This window comes from Somniosus microcephalus, chromosome 7 (assembly GCF_052327205.1).
Source record: "Somniosus microcephalus isolate GS21.2 chromosome 7, FLI_Smic_1.0, whole genome shotgun sequence".
NCBI classification, from domain to species: domain Eukaryota; kingdom Metazoa; phylum Chordata; class Chondrichthyes; order Squaliformes; family Somniosidae; genus Somniosus; species Somniosus microcephalus.
The window spans coordinates 150,018,135-150,044,987 of NC_140993.1; the positions used below are offsets into that span (position 1 = coordinate 150,018,135).

The following is a 26,853-nucleotide window of genomic DNA, read 5'->3' on the forward strand; positions in this document are numbered from 1 at the left end:
AGTCATGAGTCTACTATGCGATACCTTATCGAAGGCCTTTTTAAAATCCAAATATATTACATCTATTACATTACCCTTGTCTACTCTTTTTGTTACTTCTTCAAAGAATTCAATAAGGTTGGTCAAGCCTGACCTTCCCGTTTGAAATCCTTAGATCACTTGATAGAACACGAACAATGGATGTTCTTCCAGAGCTAGTCAGTTCCACCAGTGAAATTCAACCAGTGAAAACTGATTAGTTGAACTTACACTTATAATTGTTTACCGAGATAGTGTAGTGAATAGTAGCCAAGTTATTGATAGACTAGTGACACATAGCCAGTGAGTCTAACATCTGTGGTGGGGAAATTATTGGAAAAAATTCTGAGGGACAAAATTAATCTCCACTTGGAGAGGCAAGGATTAATCGGGGATAGTCAGCATGGCTTTGTCAAGGGTAAATCATGTCTAACAAATCTGATCGAATTTTTCGAGGGGGTGACTAGTGGGGTGGATGAGGGAAATGCTGTGGATGTGGTTTACATGGACTTCAGTAAAGCTTTTGACAAAGTCCCGCATAGGAGACTGGTCAAGAAGGTAAGAGCCCATGGGATCCAGGGTGCCTTGGCGCGTTGGATCCTAAACTGGCTGAGTGGCAGGAGGCAGAGGGTGATGGTCGAAGGTTGCTTTTGTGACTGGAAGCCTGTGTCCAGTGGGGTACCTCAGGGATCGGTGCTGGGTCCCTTATTGTTTGTGATCTACATAAATGATTTGGATGAGAATGTAAAAGGTATGATCAGTAAGTTCGCAGATGACACGAAAATTGGTGGGGTGGTAAATTGCGAGGAGGAAAGCCTCCGGCTACAGGACGATATAAACGGGTTGGTCAGATGGGCGGAAAAGTGGCAAATGGAATTTAACCCTGAAAAGTGCGAGGTGATGCATTTTGGACGGACAAATAAGGCAAGGGAATACACAATGAGTGGTAGGACCCTAGGAAGTACAGAGGGTCAGAGGGACCTTGGTGTACATGTACATAGATCCCTGAAGGCAGCGGAGCAGGTAGATAAGGTGGTTAAAAAGGCATATGGGATACTTGCCTTCATTAGCCGAGGCATAGAATATAAGAGCAGGGAGGTTATGATGGAGCTGTACAAACCGCTGGTGAGGCCACAGCTGGAGTACTGTGTGCAGTTCTGGTCGCCTCACTATAGGAAGGATGTGATTGCTTTGGAGAGGGTGCAGAGAAGATTCACCAGGATGTTACCTGGGATGGAGCGCCTCAGCTATGAAGAGAGGCTGGACAGGCTGGAGTTGTTTTCCTTGGAGCAGAGAAGGCTGAGGGGGGACCTGATTGAGGTGTACAAAATAATGAGGGGCATAGATAGGGTAGATAAAGAGGAACTTTTCCCCTTAGTGGGGGGGTCAATAACAAGGGGGCATAGATTCAGGGTAAGGGGCAGGAGATTTAGAGGGGATTTGAGGAGGAACTTTTTCACCCAGAGGGTGGTTGGAATGTGGAACTCAATGCCTGAAAGGGTGGTGGAGGCAGGAACCCTCACAACATTCAAGAAGCATTTGGATGAGCACTTGAAATGCCATTGCATACAAGGCTATGGACGAAATGCTGGAAAATGGGATTAGACTGGACAGGGATGGATGGGCGGCGCAGACACGATGGGCCGAAGGGCCTCTTTCTGTGCTGTAAAACTCTATGACTCTATGACATAGCTGGCACTTTGATTCTGTGGTTTAAAGTTTTTATCTGACAAGACTTTTTAAATTTGCTTTATTTGAATTGTTAGATTAATGGAAATAATAATGTTTCTATTTGAACCTTATTTTGAAATTTCTATTTGGAAAAATAGACTTTTTGAGGTAGTTTAGTTTTGGTCTGGCAAGCTCATATCCAAACATTACCACCCCCGCCCCCTCACCCCCACCTCACCTCGAAAAAACCTGCCTAGGCCATTGAATGTGTAGGTGCAGGAAACTGGAGTGAAGTGGAGTGAGTCTTGCTCGGCTTCACATTAGAGTCGTTTGGACCTTCACACCCAATTTACATGTAGCAAGTTTAGTGTTGATGCAAACCTGAAAGTGCTTTGCATTAATACTGAAGTTGTAGTGTAAATGCAGCCCAAGTCACTGGTGTCCTTGCACAGTAACTCAACTGTTTAAACAGTATTTGACACATTTAAATGCAGTATGACTTAAGAACAATTGTTAACTGTAGCAGTTTTGTAAAATTTTTTAATACTATCTGTAGTAGAGAAAAGTTGTGTGATTTGAATATCTTTTATCTTTTGTTACTTGACTAGATGTCGGTGTCCTGCTCACTCTCACACTTACTCACAAGGTAATACTCTGTTATGAGAACATTATTAATTGTTATGATCCTTGCAGAGGTGACAATAGAATATGAGTTGGTGGTAAACAATTCTTAATTCTAGTTAAAAATGTATTTCAGCAGTCAAGTAGAAAACTACAGCACAGTTAAAACACTGGCAGTTGCCTGGGGATCCACTAATGAGTTCAAGAGTAAAGTTGTGTAAGTGGCTGTGTGCTGTGAATGACTAGATCTATATTTACTAAAGTAAGTAGTTACAAGAGGAGTTTGATGCTTTAACTTCAATAAAGGTTGGTAAATGTAGGCCTTGTTGTCTCAATCCCATGGTTTTCTGCGGTAGTGGAACATGAAACTGACCTATAGGTCAAAAAAGTGTAAAAGTCACAAACCCAGATTATAAAACCTGTGTAAAATTGGATTTAGGTATCACATTTCACAATTCCTGAAAGATTTGAAGATACAGTAGTGCAAGCAGTTTTTTTGTGAATTAATTTCACACTGTTTTATGCTGCTGAAATTTAGGAGTTTTATTTTTTTAAATAGGAATGAAACTCCATTTATGTTTGAGCACTAACACCTGGAATTATTAAATCAGATTCAAGTGCCTACCTATGTTGTAATTTAAAATTTCTCCATGTATTTAGTAGACAGTGTGATAGCTGGTATTTAAAATTGGCCAATCTCTCCAAATCAGTTGATAGTTTCTCTTTGTAATTGGGAAACATCAACTTTATTGTAACTTTATCTACACACCTGACCAATCAGTTAGTGTTAGTATCTGTACTGTAGGAATATTCTATGCATTCATCTCAAATTGGTTGAAACGTAGAGGTTTCCATTTTTATACAATATGGTAATTGGAAGCTGTGAATGCATTTCAGTATTCGTATTTATGTGTTCCAGCTCCAGGACATGTTACATCCAGAACAACAGACTATGCTTTTGAGGTACAAATATTTCACTTAATGGGCCATGGTCTTTCACAACTTAATCGTTGTGATAATAATGCAGCAAAAATTATAAAAATAAGTCACCCATTTTTTCCAAGGCTGTCAATCTCTATGGATGTTGGTTCTATTTCAGATGGCTTGTTCAAACATCCGATATGGAGAAGGGGTGACAAATGAAGTTGGTATGGTAAGTGATTGACCTCTGAATTTATTTTAAAGCCTTTTTTTACTTTAATTTCATTACGTAATTTTGCACAAATAGCAGAGCACATCCTTAGAGCAATTCTAGTGGTTCAGTGTATTAAGGCGCCAATAGTAAGAGGCATGATTATGCTTTTGATTCTTTGTCGAATGAGTCACCAATCTCAGCAGCGCTATCGAAGACAGGTATCAAACAGAGTGACAGGTGTTTTATCGTGGGAGAAGGAAAATAAAGTCAGAGAGAATCACCCCAAACCACTTTAGCACCTTGGTATCTGGCCAAAGAGAGGTAAGGTGCAGATCGTTAGGAATGGGGTGCAGGCAGGGCAATGAAAGAATGGGCGGAATTTTAACAAGCAAGAATGAGTGGTGTGATAATAATAATAACTTCCGGGAAGTTATGTCATCACTTCCTGTGAACTGTGAACTATGAACTATGCACTGTGTACATACCTCACTTCCTGTCATATGTCACTTCCTGTTGGACTGGTATAAATACTGGTCTGTTCAGTATTGTAAGAGGCTTCTACCAGAGGCATGGTAAAGACCTCTCTTGTATATAGTGTGTTTATAAGTTACTTAAAGCTTACTTTAAAGTTACTTGATGGTAAGACTCCTTTTTCTTACATCAATTTAAGTAACTTAGTATTTACACTCTCAAATACTAGACCTTCGGACAAACTCGGAGTTAAGGATCCAGGGAACCACCCATCATGGAGAGAATCCTTAGACCTATTCGTCTGGACTTGGACCCGAATACACCAGCAGCTGGCACGGTATGGAAGCATTGGTACCGTACTTTTGAGAATTTTCTGGATGAATGTGAAGCGGATGCTCCTGCTAGATTGAGGATACTTATCAATTATGTGACCCCAAAAGTGTTCGAATATGTTGATGAATGGGATAATTACGATGAGGTGATTCGGGCACTTAAGAAACTGTATGCCAAGACCCCAAATGAGGTCTATGCTAGACATCTACTGGCCACAGCCCAACAAGAGCCAGGGGAATCAATTGACGAATTCCTGCAAGAACTTCGCAGGCTCAGCATAGATTGTAACTTTCAGGCAGCCTCAGCTGAGCTGTACCGCAATGAAATGATTTGTGATGCTTTCATCTGCGGGATTGCCTCTCCATTTATACGCCAGCGTCTACTAGAAAGTAAAACACTTGAGCTACAAAAAGCTTTTGACCTAGCTTGTTCTCTGGATTTGGCAAAGAGAAATGCAGACCTCTATCACCTGCCCAGATCTCGATCTGCTGCTGTAGCTGCAACCAGACAATTCAAGCGGTCTCAGGTGAACCCTATCATGGGGGAATCTAATTCTGATAATTCTGATGAAGAAGAGGAGGATGACCCCACTTTAGCAGCCTCTTGGCAATCTAGGAAGGAGTGCTTCTTTTGTGGAGATGCTTTTCACCCAAGGAAAACCTGCCCTGCTCGCAATGCAATCTGCAGTTATTGCAAAAAAAAAGGACACTTGCTAAAGTTTGCCTATCAAGGGCCTCTACGAGGGCCAATCCAGCTAAGGCCTACCGAACTGCCCCAATTAGGGCCTATCAAGATGCTCCAGCTAGGACCTATCAAGCTTCCTCTCGAGCTCTCTCCCGAAGAAGCACACCGAGAGTTTTAGCCACTCTCTGTGCAACGACACCAATTACAGCTGCTTGCCCACAGAACCTGTCTCATGCAGCCACAAAAATTTCAATTAAAGGGCATACCTTAGATGCCTTAATTGACTCAGGAAGTACTGATAGTTTCATTAAGGAACAGATTGTTGCGAAATTGAAACTACATGTCTTCCCATCGGACCAGGCAATTGCGATGGCTCAGTCATCACTTAATACCAGAATCTCCGGCTTTTGTGTTGTTGATATGACACTTCATGGTCGTATGTATCCCTCCACCCGACTTTCGGTGCTCAAGGACTTATGTAGTGATCTCCTCTTAGGGCTGGACTTCCAAAAACAGCATAAGAAACTCACCATTGAGTTTGGTGGATCCAAACCCGGACTTACTATTTCTAATATACCGTCTAAATTACCGTTTTGTGCATTGTCAGCAGCTTCACTTGATGAACCCTCATTATTTGCCAGTATTCCGCCTCAATGCAAACCAATAATAACAAAATCGCGGCGCTTTAATCAGGAAGACCAATCTTTTATTGCGGCTGAAATCTCTCGACTTCTAGCAGAGGATATCATCGAACCATGTTCGTCGCCCTGGCGGGCTCAAGTCGTCATTGTCAAAAACCCTCTAAAACCTCACAAACAGCGACTATGCATCGATTATTCGCAAACCATCAATCAATATACCGACTTGGACGCCTACCCATTGCCACGCATTGATGATATGGTTAATAAACTGGCCGAATACAAAGTGTTCTCAACTTACGATTTAAAAAGTGCCTATCATCAGGTACCCTTGAAGGTCTCAGATAAGCAGTACACGGCCTTTGAGGCTAATGGACGGCTGTACCAATTTCGTCGCCTCCCATTCAGGGTTACTAATGGAGTGGCTGTCTTCCAACGGGCAATGGATGGCCTGGTTAAGCAGGAAAACCTAAGGGACACTTTTCCCTATCTTGATAACATTACCATTGCAGGTCACGATCAACAGGAACACGACGCCAACCTCCAAAAATTTCGGGATGCCCTCCATCACCGTAATTTGACCCTGAATGAATCCAAATCTGTTGAGTCGCAACCGACCATCAACATCCTTGGCTACTGCGTAGGCAATGGTATCATTAAGCCAGACCCAGAAAGACTTTGCCCGCTCCAAGAGCTCCCGTCACCTAAGAATCCGGCTTCTTTACGTCGGGCTCTCGGTCTGTTTGCATACTACGCTAAATGGATTCCTCATTTTTCGGACAAAATCCAACCCTTGCTGCATGCTAGATCATTTCCACTGGGAACAGCGGCTGTTGCAGCCTTTAATCTTCTCAAAAAACAGTTGGAGAAAGCGGCTCTTCACTCCATCGATGAGAATCTCCCTTTCGTGGTTGAATGTGATGCCTCGGAGGTGGCGATCTCGGCTACTCTGAATCAGGAAGGTCGTCCTGTAGCATTTATGTCCAGGACCTTACAAGGTGCCGAGCTACATTATCCTCCGGTTGAGAAAGAAGCCACAGCCATCATAGAGGCAGTACGGAAGTGGAACCATTTTCTAGCTCGCCAGCACTTTACATTGATCACGGACCAACGATCAGTCGCCTTCATGCTCGATAATCGAAAACGAACCAAAATTAAGAATAATAAAATACAACTTTGGAGGATGGAACTGGCCTCTTTTGGTTATACCATTCTCTATCGGCCTGGCAAGGAGAATGTGGCCCCGGACACCCTCACACGGGCATTCTGCTCCACTATGTCATCCTCTACTCTCATGGATGTCCACAATGGATTGTGTCATCCTGGCGTTACGCGCATGCTACATTTCGTACGATCACGGAATCTCCCTTTTTCCACTGGAGATGTAAAGAAAATATGCTCAGAATGCCGGCTTTGTGCGGAATTAAAACCTCAGTTCTTCCGCCCCTCAGATGGTATACTCATACATGCAACCCAACTGATGCAACGACTTAGCATCGATTTTAAGGGCCCAGTGCCCTCTTCAACTCGGAACACATATTTGCTCACCATGATCGACGAATATTCACGTTTTCCGTTTGCCTTCCCCTGCTCCAATATGCTGGCGTCCACAGTAATCTGCTGCCTTGAGCAGGTATTTTCTCTCTGTGGCATGCCGGCTTATATTCACTCAGATCGGGGTCCATCCTTTATGTCAAGGGAACTCCAGGACTACCTCTCAGAACGGGGAATTGCTACAAGCAAAACAACACCATACCATCCCATCGGAAATGGGCAGGTAGAGAGGTATAACGGTATCATCTGGAATTCCGTACGTCTCGCTTTAAGATCTCGGGGCCTACCAGACCAGCAATGGGAAACAGTGCTTCCGGATGCATTGCACTCTATACGGTCCCTGCTTTCTACAGCCACAAATACTACACCTCATGAGCGGTTCTTTGGATTCCAGCGTCGCTCATCTCATGGGACATCACTCCCGTCATGGCTAACTACTCCTGGACCTGTATTACTCCGAAGATACGTTCGGACATCTAAAAATGACCCTCTCGTAGACGAGGTCGAACTAACCGATGCCAACCCCACCTATGCAAACATACGATATTCCGACGGCCGAGAATCTACCGTATCATTACGGGATCTGGCTCCCTGCCCACCAGGACCTAGTGGGACATCGGGTGATGGCATTTCACCAGGAAACTCTTGGGACCTATCGGGTACCCCTCTCCAGGATCCTGATCGGACACCAACTAGCTTGGTGCCGGTAGAACCCCGTACTCAAGGTTGCGACCCTCCCAGTACCGCGCATGAAAGTACTGATCCGCCACAGACCAGCTCTGCACCTCCCTCTGAACAGAGGCAGTCCGACTTTGAACCTATTGGGGCTCGTACTCGAAGCCATGATCTCCCCGACCCTTCACAGGGCAATCCAGGCCACACAGACTCTGACCAATGGCCAACCGCATGTAAGCGGACCAGCGACCCTCTACGACGGGAATCCAAACGGGTGCGACTCTTCCTTGTTCAGCGGCTGCGGACCAAAAGGTAGACCACAGCCTCCTAATCCTGCAGGAGGGAAGAATGTGATAATAATAATAACTTCTGGGAAGTTATGTCATCACTTCCTGTGAACTATGAACTGTGTACATACCTCACTTCCTGTCATATGTCACTTCCTGTTGGACTGGTATAAATACTGGTCTGTTCAGTATTGTAAGAGGCTTCTACCAGAGGCATGGTAAAGACCTCTCTTGTATATAGTGTGTTTATAAGTTACTTAAAGCTTACTTTAAAGTTACTTGATGGTAAGACTCCTTTTTCTTACATCAAGTGGGTTGGGGTCAGTTACGTCCTTAAAATCGGAGAAAAATTAAGCACGACCGCAACCCGGCTACAAAGCACTGACTTTCAGGTTTAACTGAGGCGTGTTTGGATGCTGGTGAGAAACCTACTCGCCCAAGTCGGGTATTTAATTATTGCAGGTGGGCGGGTAGTTATTGGTGCAATTAACATCCTTAGGAGACGTTACTGCGGTCTTTGGAAATTAATTTTAACTTCGCTCTAAATATAACGGTGCAGCATGGGTTTCCCGGGGCTTGTGAGACCGGGGCGAGATTGAGCCGCAGTTCAGGTGGGTATTTAAACTTGTAATTGCCCCATCTGAAAAGAAACTCACTTATTGCAGCTGATGTCTCCGTTCCCACTGGCAAACTTTTGTTGGAAGTTCCTTGTGTGGATACAGCTTTTTTCAACCTTGGAGGCTTTCAAACTGACAAGATCAGGAGATGCGATGGATGTGTTTGACAGCATACCAGAAGAGGAACACCATCACCATCTATGGCAGCAACAACGTACTGTGGTGGGATCAGCACGTGCACAAGAGAGAGCTGCCCGGGAGAGAGCTGCACAGGAGAGGGGCCGAGGTCACAGGAGGCAATATCCACGTCACAGGGTTTACAGACAGGGGCTCAGCTTCTTTGACCTCTCGCAAGAGCTGTGCTTCCGCAGGCTGTGCTTGTCACGTCAGGTGGTGGCAGACATCTGCACATTCCTCGAAGAAGACCTGCTCCCTGCTGGACCTGGAGGCCACACATTGCCAGTGGCTGTGAAAGTGATCACTGCTCCCAATGTTTTTGCTTCCGGAATCCTTCCAGGGTGCTACCAGAGATATAGCCAGGAACTCCTAGTTGGCTGCATATAAATGCATAAGGCAGGTCACTGATGGATTGTTTGCCAGGGCCGTTAGTTATGTAAATTTCTCCTGTGATGACAATAGCCAGAATGAGCGGGCACTCGGATTTGCCTCTCTGGCTTGATTCCCACAGGTACAGGGTGTCACCAATTGCACACATGTGGCAATCCGAGTGCCATCACAGCAAGCAGGAGTTTTTCTAAACCACAAGGGATATTCGTCCATCAATGCGCAGCTGATATGCAACCACAAGAAGAGATTCATGCGGGTATGCGTCAGATTCCCTGGGACCTGTTATGATGCATTCATACTGCGGCAGTCCTACATTCCAGAGCTTTTCACTCCAGGAAGCAGGCTTAAGGCTGGCTCGTAGGAGACAAGGGATAACCCCCTTCAAACTTGGCTCATGACACCTGTGAGGAACCCCACCAATGAGGTGCAGGAGCGCTACAACGATGGCCACATGATCACCTGTGTGTCATAGAGCAAGCCATCAATATGTTGAAGATACGCTTCAGGTGCCTAGACAGATCTGGAGGCGCCCTTCAGTACTCGCCAGCAAGGGACTCCAGAATAATAGTGGTGTGCGTCCTGCGCAATATAGTGCAGCAGGGAGGATTGTAGGTGCAGGAGAACAAAGGGGCTCATCACTCATCTTCGGATGAGTAGAACATAGAGGAGGAGGAAAATGGGGCACCCATCGCCAGACCAGTCGCTTACATTGCTGCTCGGGCTGCTCTAATATCACTAGGTTCACCGAGTGTAAAGCATAAGTAATGAAATCCTGCAGTCCATTCCCACCACCAGGACCATCTCCCCCTTTGCACTAAACAATCCTTCCACCACTCATCCACCCATTGCTCATCCGCACAATGGGTCCCGCCATGCATCATGTAACAAGTGATAGGGCGAGTTGACACTCGGGAGGCAATAATGAGCAAGACATGGAAGTGGTGCTAATCAATAAATTTTATGTTGCATTATTTAAAAAGGAAACTTAACAACATAACATTTGTCAAACACCCATGTGCATACCCTTGTTGAATTACAGTTTCTTGAACTTTCGCTTCCTAATGCTTCTACGTCGTGCATCCTGTGTGGCTTCAGCAGAGGTAGAAGCAGGCTGCTCAGATCCCTGCTCTGACTGCTGAGATGCTCTGGGTTTTGAAGTCCCTGAGAGCCCCGCCAAAGACTGCTCCACCTGCACCTGTCCAGGGGCAGACTCGGCCATCAGGAGATGAGGCAGCATGCCGGGTACTGGCTGAGGGGATGGGAGGGGGTAACGAGTAAGAAGTTGAGTGCTTTAAGTGGTGTTCCCATTTCCATGCCCCCTTTCGCCATCATCCCTCTCCTGGGCCAGTGCCACATCACTCCTATCACTCTGCTGCAGACCAGCTTGGTGGCGATCAGTGACACATTGTAAGGCCACGGATACAGTAGTTGTCGACCTGTTTAAGGTGGCAGACATCTCCTGCACAGCTGTGGTCACCGCCTGTATGGATTCATTTGAGAACCGTGCTTGAAGCTCCACAGAGGCAGCCACTCTCCTCATTGCAGACATTCTCTCAATTCACTGCGTCACCAATCCACTAGTGTTCAAGTTGGACTCCTCCATTCTCTCCACTATTATGGAGAATGTGCATGGCACGTCTGTCAGTACCTGACGAAGTTGCTGAAGCACCTCTAACATTCTCCTTCTCAACGATAGTCCCCTAGGTTCAGCATCTGTGTCAGGCTGAGCAGACCTTGGAGAGAATTGCGCCCCCCCAACGCGGACTCTCCACAGCTGTCCCTGCCACCAGTGTCTGCTCATGCTCACTTGTGAGGTGTGATTCACCAGGTAAAAACCCAACTAACTGTCTAAGTGGACCCAGCGAAGTGTGAGTATTTGTGCTTGTGCGTGGCTGTGACGGTGCACCCTCAGAAGGAATGAGGTCCTCTGAGGAATCATCCTCATGGATGTCCTACGATACTTGCTGTATGCGTGAATGCCTTGCAAGACAAAAGAAAGGCATATTACTTAGTTGTGGCAATATTGACAATCACCATACTCAGTCTTCTCATAGTTCAGTCATTGATTAAAGAAAATCAGCATATGTGTGTCAGAGATATTTGTAATTCTGTCACTAGCAATCTGTGAGCTCCCTGTCTCTCCATCTCTGACTGAGAGGGACGCAGATGTGCCATTTATCTCCAGGACCACCTCCTCTGCATCTGTTAGCTGCACTATTTGTGGTGGGCCACCTCCAGTCCTCTCCCTCTCCCTTGTATTTTGCGCTCTCTTCTACAAGGGGCGAAACAACAAATCTGTAAGTGAATGAAGGTCACCAGATGAATGAAGTGCATGTGGTGAGGGTGACTATGATACGCATGCATCACATTGCATAAGGATTGGGGTGAGTGGCAGCAATGGATGGATAAATGGGGAGGTGATGAAATGCATAGAAAGTGAAGGCTGGCTGCTGCTGAATGTTGAGTGGGTGTGAGAAGTGATGTGATGGAGAATGCTTAACAAGATAGGGTGAAAGGGGGTGGGGGCCTTAAACACAGGATGTAGTTGAATCAGCGAATGTACTCACTTTTCCTGACGTGGTTAGGTCATTAAGCCGCTTCCTACATTGCATCCAAGACCTGGGCACAACACTCCTGCTGCTCATCTCCTCAGTTACCTCCAACTATGCCTCCTTGGTGAGAGCCACAGGTTTCTTCCTCCCATTGCTGGGGAAAAGTATGTCCCTCCTGCTCCTGAATGCACCCAGCAGTAATTCCAGCGATGTGTCATTGAATCTGCCCTTACTCGAGGTCCACCATCCATCCTCAACACCTCCAATTTCCATTTGTGCATTGTCCCTTTTGTGCATTGTCGCTTTAAATACAGCTGAGATGACGTCATGCGGGCGCACATCGTGCCCATTGCACAGCTTGGAGACGCGAAACCCAGAAGTCAAAATGAATTGGCTCAATTGATTTAAGTTTGCAGACCCACTGAGTCAACTTCTGGGTTTCACCCTTGCAATTCCACCCCCCGCTCGAAAGCCACCTACATATTAATATCAGGGACAATATTGGGCCAGAAATTCGGGTCAGAGGCTTCCCGCGGGTGCATGCCCCCGACCTGCACTTGCCTTGTGCGTCGGCCGTTGTGCTGTGGGCCCGCGTGGGATTCCGATCCTGGGCCTGCTCCAACTGCCGGCGCGCAGTGCTTGCGTATCCCAGGGGTGCAGTTCGTTCGAAGCGTCCCCTGGGATCACGTGGGCCACGGAGAGCCAATCGTAGCAGGGAATCTCTATTCATAGATTTGACAGGAAGACCTGTCAAATCTATGAATAGAGTTTGGCGCCAAAACATAACTAAAACTTCAAATAATTTTTTTTTTAAATCACATTTTAAAAATAACTATAAATTACATAAAATAACTATTTTAAACAATAATTTAAATTTTTGAAAAAATTAATTACAGTTTTTAACGGGGCTAAAAATAAACTTACCTTTCTTTAAAGTATTTAAAAATAATAAACCTGGGGAAAAAATGTTTTAATTTTACTTAATTCACCACTTACCTTGTTAAAAGCAGGCCTTGCGACTGCTTTTTAAAAGCGTAGCTGCTGGAGACTTACCCTCCCGGAGAAACCTGTTTTTAAAAAAAAAAAAAAAAACGGAAGTTCCAGGCGTACGTGCTGCCTCTCCAGCGCACACGTTCGACCTGTGAACCCCTTCCTTTAAGGGAATGGAAGTTCCGGTTTCTCGCGCATGCACAGTGCATGCACGAAACCAGCACTTTCGTTGGGCCTACGGGTGAGTACACAGCGCGTACTCACCCGTGGGGACCTGAATTTCTGGCCCAATATCTTAAATATAGAAGTAAGTCTTTATCCATCCAATGATATCGGCATTGATTGTATTGATGACATCTATTCATCATTGGATGGATAAATGATTAAGTGACTACTAGGATGGTAGAAGGTGACTAGCAATTCCTATGTTCTTATCAACAGAAAAAATGCAGAGTAGGGTTACAGTAGAGCCCTGGCAAATACATGAGCTATTCACTACTAATTGACTGTTTGGTGCTTGCATGTTTTTCATATTAAAAATTTGCAGCTTCTGTTATTTCCATAGGATCTTCAGAATATTGGAGCCAGGAACGTTTGTGTGATGACTGACAAGAATGTGGCCAAGCTTCCTCCTGTTCAAGCTGTCCTGAATTCATTGGTAAAGAATGGAGTGAACTTTCAAGTGTTTGACAAGGTCAGAGTGGAGCCGACAGATGTAAGGTAAGGAACACTCATGTTTAAGGAGCAAGGCTCTAATGGCTTTAAAAAGTATATACTTTAAAATGAGCACTTTTTTAAGGAATGGCTTCCGTGCTACACTTTTAGGCCAGGCTTAAGAGGCTGCATATGTGCATTCTATATCACATGTAGCCAGACTCCATAATATGGACATCCCTCCATACAGTGACTGATGTGATGGTTTAGATTCTCCTCCAGGCGATGGACAGTAACAAAAGTTTGGGTAGTAAGACCGGCTGTTGTCTCACCATCCTGACCAGGATTTCTCTCGCCACACCCCTGCCTGGATCACCACTGGCCTCTCCTTCCTTGCCTGCTGCATTAAAATGGCAGTAGGGGTGCAGGGCCCAGGTCCGCAACAGATGTTCCTTGTGTCCACTGTAGCTTCCCTGACTCATCGTGAGGAAGGTGGCACTGGGCAATGGACAATGGGAGGCGATGGTAACAGGCTTGAGGTGCCCCCAATGAAGGAGAGGGCCTTGTAGCGACCTCCTTTCCTTCCATTCCACCCCTCGTGAAATACCTGTGTAGGCCTCGGTCTCTGCCAAGACCAACAAAGCTGCCACTCCTCCCCCTCTCCTGTGGTGTTACAGCATTTCTAGCATGTCCCTCGGATCCAATGCAGGCTCCTTCTTGGCAATGAGAATCCTGCATTAATAATAATCCCAAACCCAGGCAAATGGATTGGGGATGGAGCAGAATCAGAGGGGTATACAGAAGACCAGCCCCACTGGAACTCTGTCCCAAGAGGATAATACCAGCCAATGGGTCACTACAGCTGGTCTGAACAGAGGCACTTGGGGTGGAGTAGAATAATAACAAGAAAGATATTCTCTGGAAGATGAAGGTAGATATTTTTTTCTTAATATTTTTTCAAAGCCTCTCCTGAAGATAGTGATTCATACCAGGGTTCAATTCCATGTGCACTGGCAGTCCTCTGGTAACACACCCATTGTTCATTGGTAAGCCTTGACAGTGAGTTGGCAAGCTGTTGAACTGTGGTGGACACATGCGAGCCCAGTCCTGACACCCATGCAGTCTCTAAATAGTGACTGGAAGGAAAACCCCTGCTGATTCTACTATATATATCTATATACTGAAGATATTTGAGGCTAATTGTTGTGTCCCTATCGCTGTCCTATTGAGATCAGCTAACTCAGCACAGATTTTTTTTTAATTCATTCATGGGATGTGGGCGTTGCTGGCAAGGCCAGCATTGATTGCCCTTCCCTGATTGCCCTTGAGAAGGTGGTGGTGAGCTGCCTTCTTGAACCGCTGCAGTCCGTGTGATGAAGGTACTCCCACAGTGCTGTTAGGGAGGGAGTTCCAGGATTTTGACCCAGCGACGATGAAGGAACGGCGATATACTTCTAAGTCAGGATGGTGTGTGACTTGGAGGGGAACCTGGAGGTGGTGGTGTTCCCTTGCGCCTGCTGCCCTTGTCCTTCTAGGTGGAAGAGATCGCGGGTTTGGGAGATGCTGCCGAAGAAGCCTTGGCGAGTTGCTGCAGTGCATCTTGTAGTGGTGGTGGAGTGAGTGAATGTTTAAGGTGGTGGATGGGGTGCCAATCAAGCGAGCTGCTTTGTCCCAGATGGTGTCGAGCTTCTTGAGTGTTGTTGGAGCTGCACTCATCCAGGCAAGTGGAGAGTATTCCATCGCACTCCTAACTTGTGCCTTGTAGATGGTGGAAAGGCTTTGGGGTGTCAGGAGGTGAGACACTTGTTGCAGAATACCCAGCCTCTGACCTGCTCTTGTTGCCACAGTATTTATGTAGCAGGTCCAGTTAGGTCTCTGGTTAATGGTGACCTTTAGGGTGTTAATGGTGGCGGATTCAGCGACGGTAATGTTGTTGAATGTCAAGGGACGGTGGTTAGACTCTCTCTTGTTGGAGATAGTCATTGCCTGGCACTTATGTGGTGCGAATGTTACTTGCCACTTATCAGCCTATGCCTGAATGTCGTCCAGGTCTTGCTGCATGCGGGCGTGGGCCGTTTCATTATCTGAGGAATTGTGAATGGAACTGAACACTGTGCAATCAAGATTAGGGATAAAACCTGGTACCTTCCTGATCTGTAAGGCTCAGTACCACACCCAACAACACTTACCCATAGCTCTCCTGGTTTTTAAATAAATAAATAAAGATATACCATTTGTTTAATCTTTCAGACTATTATTCTAACATACTGTTTTATTTGAGTTGGTCATTCTGTATTTTTTGAAATGTTATTAGCTTCAAAGAAGCAATAACATTTGCTAGGCAAGAACAGTTCGATGCATATGTTGCTGTTGGAGGTGGATCTGTGATGGACACGTGTAAAGTGGCTAACCTCTACACCTGCAGTCCTGATGCTGAATTCTTGGACTATGTCAATGCACCAATAGGGAAGGGAAAGCCTGTTACTGTTAGTCTCCGTCCTTTGATAGCAGGTAGGTTGATGCGGAAGATGTTTTAATAATGAGTTGGTTTGAATTGTGCCATCAGTAGCTTTCTGTGCGGCGTGCAAATTATGACCACAGTCTGCAAATAGATTTGCGGACACAGAGTGGAAATTTAAGTTTTCTCTCCACGCCTCTTCTCCCCCACTCCTCCTCTCTGCCCCGCTTCCCTCCCTCACCCTTCATCTCTCCCTCTCCCCTATCTTTATCCCTCTTCCCCTATCCTTCTCCCTCCCTCTTTAACCTCCCATCCCTTTCCCCTATCCAGTCCCCTCCCTCTCTTCTCCACTCCCCCTCCCTCCCCAAATGTCCTCCTTCTCTCCCCTTCCACTCCCTCTCCTCCCCTCCACTCCTCCTTCCTCTCCCTCTCCCCATCCTGTCCCCTTTCTCTTCTCTACTCTCCTCTTTACCCCTCCTAACCTTTCCACTCCCCCATCTCTCCTGAAAAGTGCTGTTAGTCTTAACCACCCATGTGCAGTGCCTTGGGAGATTGACTAGTAACTACAAATTGTCAAAAATGCACTGTTCGAAAATGCTTTTTCCATATAATATAGTAACATAACAGTACCGACACAGTTTCCATTATAAAATTGCCACTCATCAATGAATGCAAGAGTCTATATTGCGTATATATGTCATCACACAACTTGTATAATGATGTCACTAGCATGAGATACACATCTCAGGATCCACTAAAAGCCAGGAGAAATCCACTTTTTGAAGGCCAGAATCGGACAGAAATTTTACCAATCCATTAACCTGAAATTTGTTTTGGTGGAATTTGGTAAAAACTGATTATAAAGGCCTCTAATTGTAAATGTAACAAATTTCTCTTTGGAGTGGATGATTCTGACTAGCAAAATGAGGAGTTTTAACAGTTGGTAGCACTCTCGCCTCTGAGTCAGAAGATTGTGTGCTCAAGTTCCACACCAGTTCTTGAGCACATAATTTAGGCTGACACTCCAGTGCAGTGCCGAATGAGTGCTGCACTGTTAGAGGTACCATCTATTGGACGAGACGTTAAACCGAGGTCTCGTCTGCCCTCTCAAGTGGATGTAAAACATCCCACATCACGATTTCCCTGGTGTCTTGGCAAATATTTATCCCTCAACCATCATCACAAAAAACAGATTATCTGGTCACTATCACATTGCTGATTGTGGGAGCTTGCTGTACGCAAAGTGGCTGCCGCGTTTCCTACATTACAACAGTTACTACACTTCAAAAGTACTTAATTGGCTGTAAAGCACTTTTGGGACAGCCTAAGGTCATGAAAGGCACTATATAAATGCAAGTCTTTCTTTTTTCTTTAACTACTGACATTAAGGGAGTCATTTTAACCCCCAAAAATGGGTGGGAGGTTAAAAAGTTAAAGCTGATCTGAAACAGGAACCGAACCTACCCACTTCCGGTTTTAACAGAGGCAGGACGAGAGGCAGGCGACCAATCCACTCGCAGGAGGCGGGTCAGTCATTGAAACCTTTTAAGAGGCTGTGTGTTTTTATTTTAACAGTGATTCTCTTTTTAACCACAGTCAGCTGGGTTTCCCGTCCATAACTCCTGCCCCCGCCACCCCCTCTGCACCAAACGCGTTTCAGAGGTAATACTGCCTGGATGAGTGCAGCTCCAACAACACTCAAGAAGCTCGACACCAGCCAGGACAAAGCAGCCCGCTTGATTGGCACCCCATCCACCACCTTAAACATTCACTCCCTCCACCACCAGCGTACTGTGGCTGCAGTGTGTACCATCTACAAGATGTACTGCAGCAACTCGCCAAGGCTTCTTCGGCAGCACCTCCCAAACCCGCGACCTCTTCCACCTAGAAGGACAAGGGCAGCAGGCGCAGGGGAACACCACCACCTCCAAGTTCTTCTCCAAGTCACACACTATCCTGACTTGGAAATATATCGCCATTCCTTCATCGCGCTGGATCAAAATCCTGGAACTCCCTATCTAACAGCACTGTGGGAGTACCTTCACCACACGGACTGCAGCGGTTCAAGAAGGTGACTCACCACCACCTTCTCAAGGGCAATTAGGGATGGGCAATAAATGCTGGCCTCGCCAGCGATGCCCACATCCCAGGAACTAATTTTTTTTTAAGTTACAAATTTGTACTTTTTGTCGATCTGACAAAAGAATGTTTTATATATCATGTTTTTGTAATCATTATAGATCTTAAAGGAAAAAAAGACTTGCATTTATATAGTGCCTTTCATGACCAAACCGCTTTACAGCCAATGAAGTACTTTTTGTTGTAATGTAGAAAATCAATCTTGAAATTGAATGTTAAACTATATGGAGAACCAAAAATACAGTTCTTTACTAATCACATTATGTATTTTGTTATTTTTCCAAGTTCCCACTACAGCTGGCACTGGAAGTGAGACCACAGGTGTGGCAATATTTGATTATGAAGCTATGAAAGTTAAAACAGGTACAAGTGAATAACCGTGACAATGCAAACTGTAGTGAGATGGATCTTTCCTATGTTAATGTACTTGTAAATAATCAAAGTCACCTTTGTTTTAAGAACATAAGAATTAGGAGCAGGAGTAGGCCATTTGGCCCCTCAAGCCTCCTCCACCAGTCAATAAGATCATGGCTGAACTTCTACATCAACTCCACTTTCCTGCCCTATCACCATATCCCTTGATTCCCTTAGTGCTCAAAAATCTATCGATCTCAGTCTTAAACATACTCATCAACTGAGCATCCACCGCTCTCTGGAGTAGAGAATGCCAAAGATTCACAACCCTCTGAGTGAAGAAATTTCTCCTCATCTCACTCCTAAATGGCTGACCCCTTATCTTGAGACTGTGACCCCTAGTTCTAGACTCCCAGCCAGGAGAAACAGCCTCTCAGCATCTACCATGTCAAGACCTCTAAGAATTTTATACGTTTCAAGGTGATCACCTCTCATTCTTCTAAACTCAGTCTACTCAATCTTTCCTCATACAACAGTCCTCTCATCCCAGGAATCAATCTAGTGAACCTTTGTTGCACCCCGTCTAAGGCAAGTGTATCCTTCCTTAGGTAAAGAGACCAAAACTGTGCACAGTACTCCAGGTGTGGTCTCACCAAAGCCCTATATATAATTGCATCAAGTGTGAAGATGGCGCAACATGGCAGAGAGAGGGCTCCCAGATTTTTTGATGCAGCACTTGAGGCCCTGGGACAGGAGGAGAGATGTCCTCTATCCACACGGGGCCAAGAGGCCCTCCAGACAGACGCTGAGAAGGGAATGGGAGCAGATAGTCATCGCTGTCAATGCCAGCAGTGTAGCCCTGAGGACCTGGATGCAGTGCAGAAAGAAGCTTAATGACCTCGCACGAGTGGTCAAGGTCAGTGAATTCTTCTCCAAAAGCCATATCCCACAAACTAGCCTCAAACACTGCTCAATTCACCACATCCCCATTACTTACCAACAATCTCTTATCAATCACGCCTCATACCTCTTATTCATATGCTCCATCTCACACACTTACCACTGCTGCAAGCCTGACACCCACATCTCACAGCTTGCACACACTGCCAGCTATTCAACCATGACAGCCACATCACCCAAACGTGATCCACACTCACTGACACACTTCCCCCTCTCTTGCAGGGCAAGGTGGCGCATATACGTAGGCAGCTGGAGGGGACAGGCGCACCTCCCTATCCTGACCCCGGTCAAGGAGTCAGTGTTCGCCAGAATTGGAGTGGCTGTGACTGAGAACGTGGCCAGCAGCGCCGATGAAAGCATTGAAGATGACAGTATACTCATACCTAATTCTCCTTCTCACATCCCACTTCTCCCTCATCCCAGAATCTCTTCTGACTTACAAGCTGTAGATGATGTAAGTTTGCACCTCTTGCTTTACCACGCCCCACCCCCCTGCCCCCTCACCATAATCCTACCCTTGTGCCTTTCTCATTTCAGAGACCCAGGAAATCCAACCTGGCCAGCCAGTGGTGGAAGAAGACAAGGAGAGTGATAATGAAGAAGAAACACCGTCACTTGATCTGACACTCGCAGCCACTAGCTCAGAAACTGGCACTGTGCAGACTTTAGAGGGTAGTATAGAGGCGGGATCTGCACATGGTGAGTGACCTGGCACGAGTGGGCTGCAGCCAGGGCAGGGGTAAAGGGTAGCGTAGGTGCCAGCTCCCCGGAGGGCGAGGTCACACATGAGTTAGGCTGCACAGGACTCGGATGAGGACTTTGATGGGGCAGCCCACAGAAGTACGCTGATGGGTATGCACAACAAAATGCTTGGTGCATTGACGGGCCTGCCAGAAACCCTGAATGCAATATCAAAGAGCATGGAGGAGTCCAGCTGCAGCCTTACACAGGGCTTTGCGCAGAGCTTGGAGCCCATCCTTTCCAGTGTGGAAGGGATGGGTAGATCCATTAGCACACTTGTGGACCCAACCATGATGCAGCGTCTGATGGCCAATGTCTCAGCTTCCGTTGCAGCACAAGCAGAAGCCACCCAATGTCTGAGTGCTGCAATGGAAACTCGGACTGAAGTCGTGCAAGCTCAGCTTGCCACGCAAGCACAGACTGCTGCCATCATGGCTGGGTTTACCACTGTTGAAAGGGGCTTGCAGAGTGTCATAGCAGTCCAGCAATCTGTCCTCCAGCAGATTACTAAGATTGCTGAGGCGCCACCCCGGGGGAATGGCACTGGCTCTGTGGAGGACGAACCTGCTGTTCTCTCTCAGGATAACAACATTTGTCTTCCCACCACTGCCACTCCGCCAGTGCCCTTGCTGTTGTGTGTCAGCCAGCCCAGACTGCTGCCACCCATGCCGAGGTGGTGCAGTCTGAAGCTGGGCCTACTCAGCCCAAAGCTGCTCAAGGTCGTCCTACAAGGCCATCTGTAGTCTCTCCCACTGAAAGTCAGCAGCCTTCCACCAGCCATCCTGCAGCCACTGGGGTAGCACTGCATAGGAGCACTAGAACAGGCAAAGGCACTCAGAAGACAGGCACTAAGGGTGATAAGTTGACTTTTGAATGTAATATTGTAATGGTTGGATTTATAAAATTGGTTTGGAATGTTTGTTTTGTGGTAGCTTTTATTGTAGCATTGTGGCCAAGAGAACATAGTGATGGTCAGTAACAGAGAGAAGGTAAGGTGTGGGACTATTGTTGAATGGGAAATTGGGATTGCGTTCTCTGGTACCGCAGTTCGATGATTCAGTCACAAACAGCTCAGGCAAAAAGGGGCTGTCTGGTTTGCCTCCTCCTTTCTGCTGCCTCCTCCTCCTCAGCTAAGTATGCCTGGTGACAAGGGCTGTGCCCTTGTGATGGCGAGGTTGTAGAACATGCAGCAGACCACAGCGAATTTTGAGACGCACTCTGGTGAGTACTGCAGGGCTCTTCCAGAGCAGTCCAGGCAGCAGAAGTGTTGTTTAATGATGCCAATGGTCTGCTCTATCAGATTCCGTGTGACAACATGGCTTTCGTTACATGCATGTGGCCCACGTGTGGTTAGGTTGTGCAGCGGAGTCATGAGCCAGGTGGTCAGCGGATAGCCTTTGTCGCCCAATAGCCACCCTCTGTTTTGCTGTGGTTGTTAGATCCGTGTGTTAATGGAGACACGGAATGCAGGAGTTGATTTAACAAGTGTTTACTGAACAAAGTCTGGAGGTGAACTAACTACACAAGACGCTATACAGGCTTATATACCCGAGTGGTCACTACTGGTACTACAGTACACAGGGGCTTCAAAAACATAGTTCCTCTTAAAGGTACATACACTACAATTCCTCCCCTTTTAGATAAATAGTACATAACATTTTAAGTAATCATTAAATAACATTTTTACAAGAACAATAATCTACACATTTGCTGAAGTTAATCAATTACAAATTCAGTCTCTCTGGAGGCTTCCTGACTCAGTCCGGATAACGCCTCGGTGGTGTAGTAGGTTCTTTTGGCAAGGTCGATTCGGCTTCAATGCCAGTGTCGGGTTCATCTGGTTCCAGTATCACCGGATCGGAGGTAGATACTATGGGTATCTCTGCTTCATCACTAGGCGTATAGAGTTGTGGTGTAGGTTGCCCTTTTTCGGATGACTCTATGATCTGGTCAGCATGGCGCCTTATTATGCTTTCTCCAATGTCCACGGTATACATCAGCGGTCCTAGTCGTGTGCAAATAGTTCCAGGCTGCCATTTCTCGGTACGGTAGTCCCGGGCCAAAACTGGTTGACCTATCTGGAAGGTTCTAGTTGGCCTTTCATTCATGCCTTGAAATTGCCGGTTCTCTACGTCCCTTCTGATGTTTGGCTTGACCAAATCCAGCCGGCATCTTAGTCTTCTATTGAAAAACATCATGGCGGGGGTTGCATTCCTGTACGCAAACAAGAAGTTATCTACCTTATGTTGTAGATTTATGTCTTCATTACCCATGGCCTTTATGGCCTTCTTGAAGGTCTGGACAAACCTTTCAGCTAATCCATTGGTGGCGGGATGGTATGGGGCGGACGTGTAGTGCTTAACTCCATTGTTTTTGAAGAACTTCCTGAATTCTTCGGATACAAATTGCGGTCCATTATCAGAACAGATCTGTTCAGGCAGCCCATCCCTGGCGAATATGGTCCTTAATACTGTGATGGTTTTTTCCGTGGTGGTGGAGGACATCTTTATTACCACCGGCCACTTGGAGTGTGCATCCACTGCGATTAAGAACATTGAGTCCATAAATGGACCAGCAAAGTCGATATGTACCCTTTGCCATGGAGATGAGGGCCACTCCCATGGATGTAGAGGGGCTTGTGGTGGGGCGTTTTGGACCTTCTGGCATCCTAGACCGCTCTTGGTCATTTCTTCGATGTCTCCATCGATACCTGGCCACCACACAAACGCTCTGGCTAAGTTCTTCATTTTCACTCCACCCAGATGCCCTTCGTGAAGCTCCTTTAGCACTTTATCCTTGAGTTTGGGTGGAATCACCACTCTGGATCCACACATCAAGGTTCCTCGGCACACTGACAGCTGTTCTCTTCTTTGCGAGAATGCTGGCAACAGTGGTTCGCCATGTGCTGGCCATCCCTTCACCGTTAATTCGTAGACTCGTGAGAGAGTCGGGTCATTTCTCGTCTCCTTTTCAATGGTAGAATTTGTCACCGGTAGACATTCCACTATGGTCGAGTGGAACATCTCCGTTGGCAACGGTAGGCGCGATAACCCGTCAGCATTCCCATGCTGTTTTGTTCCTTTGTATTCTATGTCATATTGGTGTGCCCCTAGGAAAAGGGACCACCTCTGTAGCCTTTGCGCTGTCATAATGGGAACGCCCTTTTTAGGGTTGAATATGGAGACGAGGGGTTGATGGTCAGTCAACAAGGTAAATTTTTGTCCGTGTAGGTAATGGTTGAATTTCTTCACCCCCCACACCAGACTGAGTGCCTCCCTGTCGATCTGGGCATAGTTACGCTCAGCTGAGTTCAATGAGCGTGACGCAAAAGCTATCGGCCGCTCCGAGCCATCAGGGAATCTATGCAATAATACCGCTCCCACGCTGTAAGGGGATGCATCGCACACCAGTCTGATTGGCAGTGATGGGTTGTAATGAGCCAACACTTCCCTGGACGTGATCAAGCGTTTGCATTTATGGAAGGCACGTTTACAGTCTTCGCTCCATTTCCAAATTACTCCCGTTTGTAGCAATGCGTTAAGAGGGTGCAGAACCGTTGACAAGTTCGGTAAAAATTTATGATAGTAATTTATTAATCCCAGGAACGACCTTAATTGTGAGAGATTTTCAGGCGCGGGGGCTTTTACGACCGCTTCAATTTTTTCAGGTGACTTATGCAACCCTTCTTCGTTAATGACATGGCCACAATATGATATTTGTTTCTGGAAAAATTCACACTTGGGGCGATTTGCTCGTAGGCCCCGTTCTCTCAGCCTCGTGAGCACCTGCTCCAAGTTGGCAAGGTGCTCGTTGTCGTTTTCTCCTGTTACAAGGATGTTGTCTAGGTAGCATTGAGTCCCCGGAATCCCTTGCAGGACTTGCTCCATAGCTCTTTGCCAGATAGCCGGAGCTGATGCCACTCCGAAAACCAGTCGATTGTACTGGTACAGGCCTTTGTGTGTGTTTATCGTGAGATACTTTTTAGAGGCCTCCTCAACCTCCAACTGTAGATATGCCTGTGCTAAGTCAATTTTGGTGAAACGTTTCCCTCCGGATAGTGAGGCGAAAATATCTTCTATCCTCGGAAGAGGATACTGTACCGTGTGAAGAACCGGGTTTACAGTCACCTTGAAGTCCCCACAGATGCGAATTTTTCTCTGTTCTTCAGATTTATCATTATTCAACGTTTTCTTCATGACCGGGACGATGGGTGTTGCCCACTCGCTCCAATCTACCTTGGATAACACGCCTGCTTTTTCCAAATTCTCCAGCTCTGCCTCGACGGCTGGACGAATTGTGTATGGCACCAGCCTTGCCTTAATAAACTTGGGAATTGCCGCCTCTTCCACTTTTATTGAGGCGGTGGCGCCTTTCAGGGTTCCTAGTTCCTGCTGAAACACTTCTTTGGCGTTAGCCAAGATTTCTTTTAATCGTCCAGGTATGACGTCATCATCATTTTTTTTCTTACTGGTCACCGTCAGTGCCTGAATGGAGTGCCAGTCTAAACGTATCTTTCTGATCCATTCACGTCCCAACAACGGTGGACCACCATCTTGCAGAACGTATAAATACAACTTCTGTATTTCCTTGCCGTTGTATACAACAGGCACCCTTATTTTCCCTCTGGGGTATACTTTCTGCCCCGTATATGTCTTCAAGATAATGGATGTGTCTTTCAAAGGTATATGCGGAAATAGCCGCTCGTAATCCCGTCGACTTATGACGGTCAGAGCTGATCCTGTATCTAGCTCCATTTTGACTGGGGACCCCGCTATCGTGAGGGTAAGCCAAATGGTCTGGTAATCTTCTTTGGCAATTACATTATGTAATTTGAGACAGCTTAGTCTCTTGTTTCCGGAGTCGCTATCGCTCTTCTGGTCTTCGGAGCTACTGTCCGTCATCATTTGTACCTTTCTGTACTTTTCCTTATTGACCTTTTTACTGTCAGCGGATTTTTTTCCAGATCTGCATACACGTGCAATGTGTCCCATCTTTCTGCATTGCCTGCATGCTTTGTCCTTGAACCAGCAGTCCTTCTGGTCATGGGTGGATCTGCCGCAGCGATAACATCTCTCGAAACCCCGTGTCATTTCATGGGTGCCGAAGTCCTGTGGCTTTTGCTGTATCTCTGCAGCCCCTCTTGCTGCTGCTTCGTATGATACAGCCACACTGAAAGCCTTGTCCAGTGTCAAATCTTTCTCAGAAAGTAGTCTTTTCTGTGTTCCTTCGCTTAGGAGACCGCAGACGAATTTGTCTCGTAGAGAATCTGCCAGTCCTGCCCCGAATTGGCAGTGCTTTGACAGCTTTTGTAATTCGGTGAGGTAATCAGCGTTACTTTCATTCTTGTGCTGATTCCTCCTGAAGAATTTGAATCGTTCCGCTATCAGCAGCGGTGTTGGGTTTAAGTGCTCCTGTAGGGTATCAACAATCTCCTTAAAATTCTTGTCCATCGGTTTGGCTGGAGTGATCAAGTTTCGTAACAGCCCGTATGTCCTTGCGCCCATCAGATTTAGAAGTACCGATGCCTTTTTATCATCCGCTACTTCATTCGCCTTTCAATATACCTCCACTCTTTCCACATATGTGGTCCAATCCTCTATATCACTAGCGAAAGCAGTAATATTGCCAGTCTTCGGCATCCTGAAAATCAAAAATGGCGCCTCACGCGCTTTTCCTTCTTCCCCGCCGTGTCAAGATGGCGCCTCCCGCGCTTTCCCGCCGCTGCCGCTGCTGCTAACGCTGTTCTCCGCGGTTCCCGTTGCGACCTGCAGCTTTTCGCGGTATTTCTATTTTTTTTTTATATATATCTTTTAAATAGTTTCTCCGTTACTTGGAGAACCGTTCCCGTCGTGGAGCGGACCCTCTGGGACTTTCCCCTCCCTCTGCTCGGTCCGAACGCCGACCTGCTTTGCAGCACCGGCCGCCTCCTGAGTGTTCCACCCTCTGTCTCTCTCTGCTTCTGCTTTCCGACTCGCTGCCCGGCCCTGCTGCAGAGCCACCCGATCGAGCCCCAGCCCGCCGCAGCCCAGGAAGGATCAGTGCACTACCTGCCACCAGCCCGTTTAGCTGGTGAAACCACAGTTTTTTTTTTATCTTGCTTCGACCTTCGTCTGAGGAATCGATCTCCTTGAGGTGCTGCCGAATTGCAGGTAAGTTCGTTTCTAACTCGTCGCCACTGTTAGATCCGTGTGTTAATGGAGACACGGAATGCAGGAGTTGATTTAACAAGTGTTTACTGAACAAAGTCTGGAGGTGAACTAACTACACAAGACGCTACACAGGCTTATATACCCGAGTGGTCACTACTGGTACTACAGTACACAGGGGCTTCAAAAACATAGTTCCTCTTAAAGGTACATACACTACAGTGGTGGCTCAAATGCTGATGGTACAGTGGACTGCCGCAGAATGAAGGCATCATGCGTGCTGCCAGGATGCCGAGTGTTGAATTTTAAAAATGTGCGTAGTTCGCTTGAGTAGTAACAAAGTCAACTTTTGGTTCTGGTTACAACACTTTTATTCTTGTTTCAACACACACAGTAGTTACGCAGACAGAGTACAATTAGGTATGCACTTTTTATATTGTGATGTGCCTCAATAAATCCGAGACTCGATGTTAGCGAAACAAAACAAGGCTTTTATTGACTTAGAAGGTAACACACAGAGGAGAATGTATCTTCCATCCAGAGGTCTGCCGTACTGGATGTGCTGCAGGCTGGGCCAGCTTACATAGG

At 46.4% G+C, this 26,853-nt stretch overlaps 1 protein-coding gene across 5 annotated transcripts in view; it reads left to right on the forward strand.

Moving 5' to 3' along the window:
• The window catches only part of adhfe1 (alcohol dehydrogenase iron containing 1), a 94,341-nt gene that overhangs the window by 9,543 nt on the left and 57,945 nt on the right, over positions 1–26,853 (forward strand). For 2 of the 5 annotated variants that reach the window (XM_085993072.1, XM_085993073.1), the window contains 6 exons: positions 2,298–2,335; positions 3,230–3,273; positions 3,410–3,463; positions 13,379–13,533; positions 15,782–15,978; positions 18,350–18,427. In XM_085993072.1, the coding sequence (XP_085849198.1) occupies positions 2,298–2,335; positions 3,230–3,273; positions 3,410–3,463; positions 13,379–13,533; positions 15,782–15,978; positions 18,350–18,427 (566 nt within the window). Of the gene's footprint in view, positions 1–2,297; positions 2,336–2,434; positions 2,528–3,229; positions 3,274–3,409; positions 3,464–4,146; positions 4,254–13,378; positions 13,534–15,781; positions 15,979–18,349; positions 18,428–26,853 lie in introns of those variants that run through there. The other 3 variants (XM_085993074.1, XM_085993076.1, XM_085993075.1) reach the window with 3 other exon arrangements.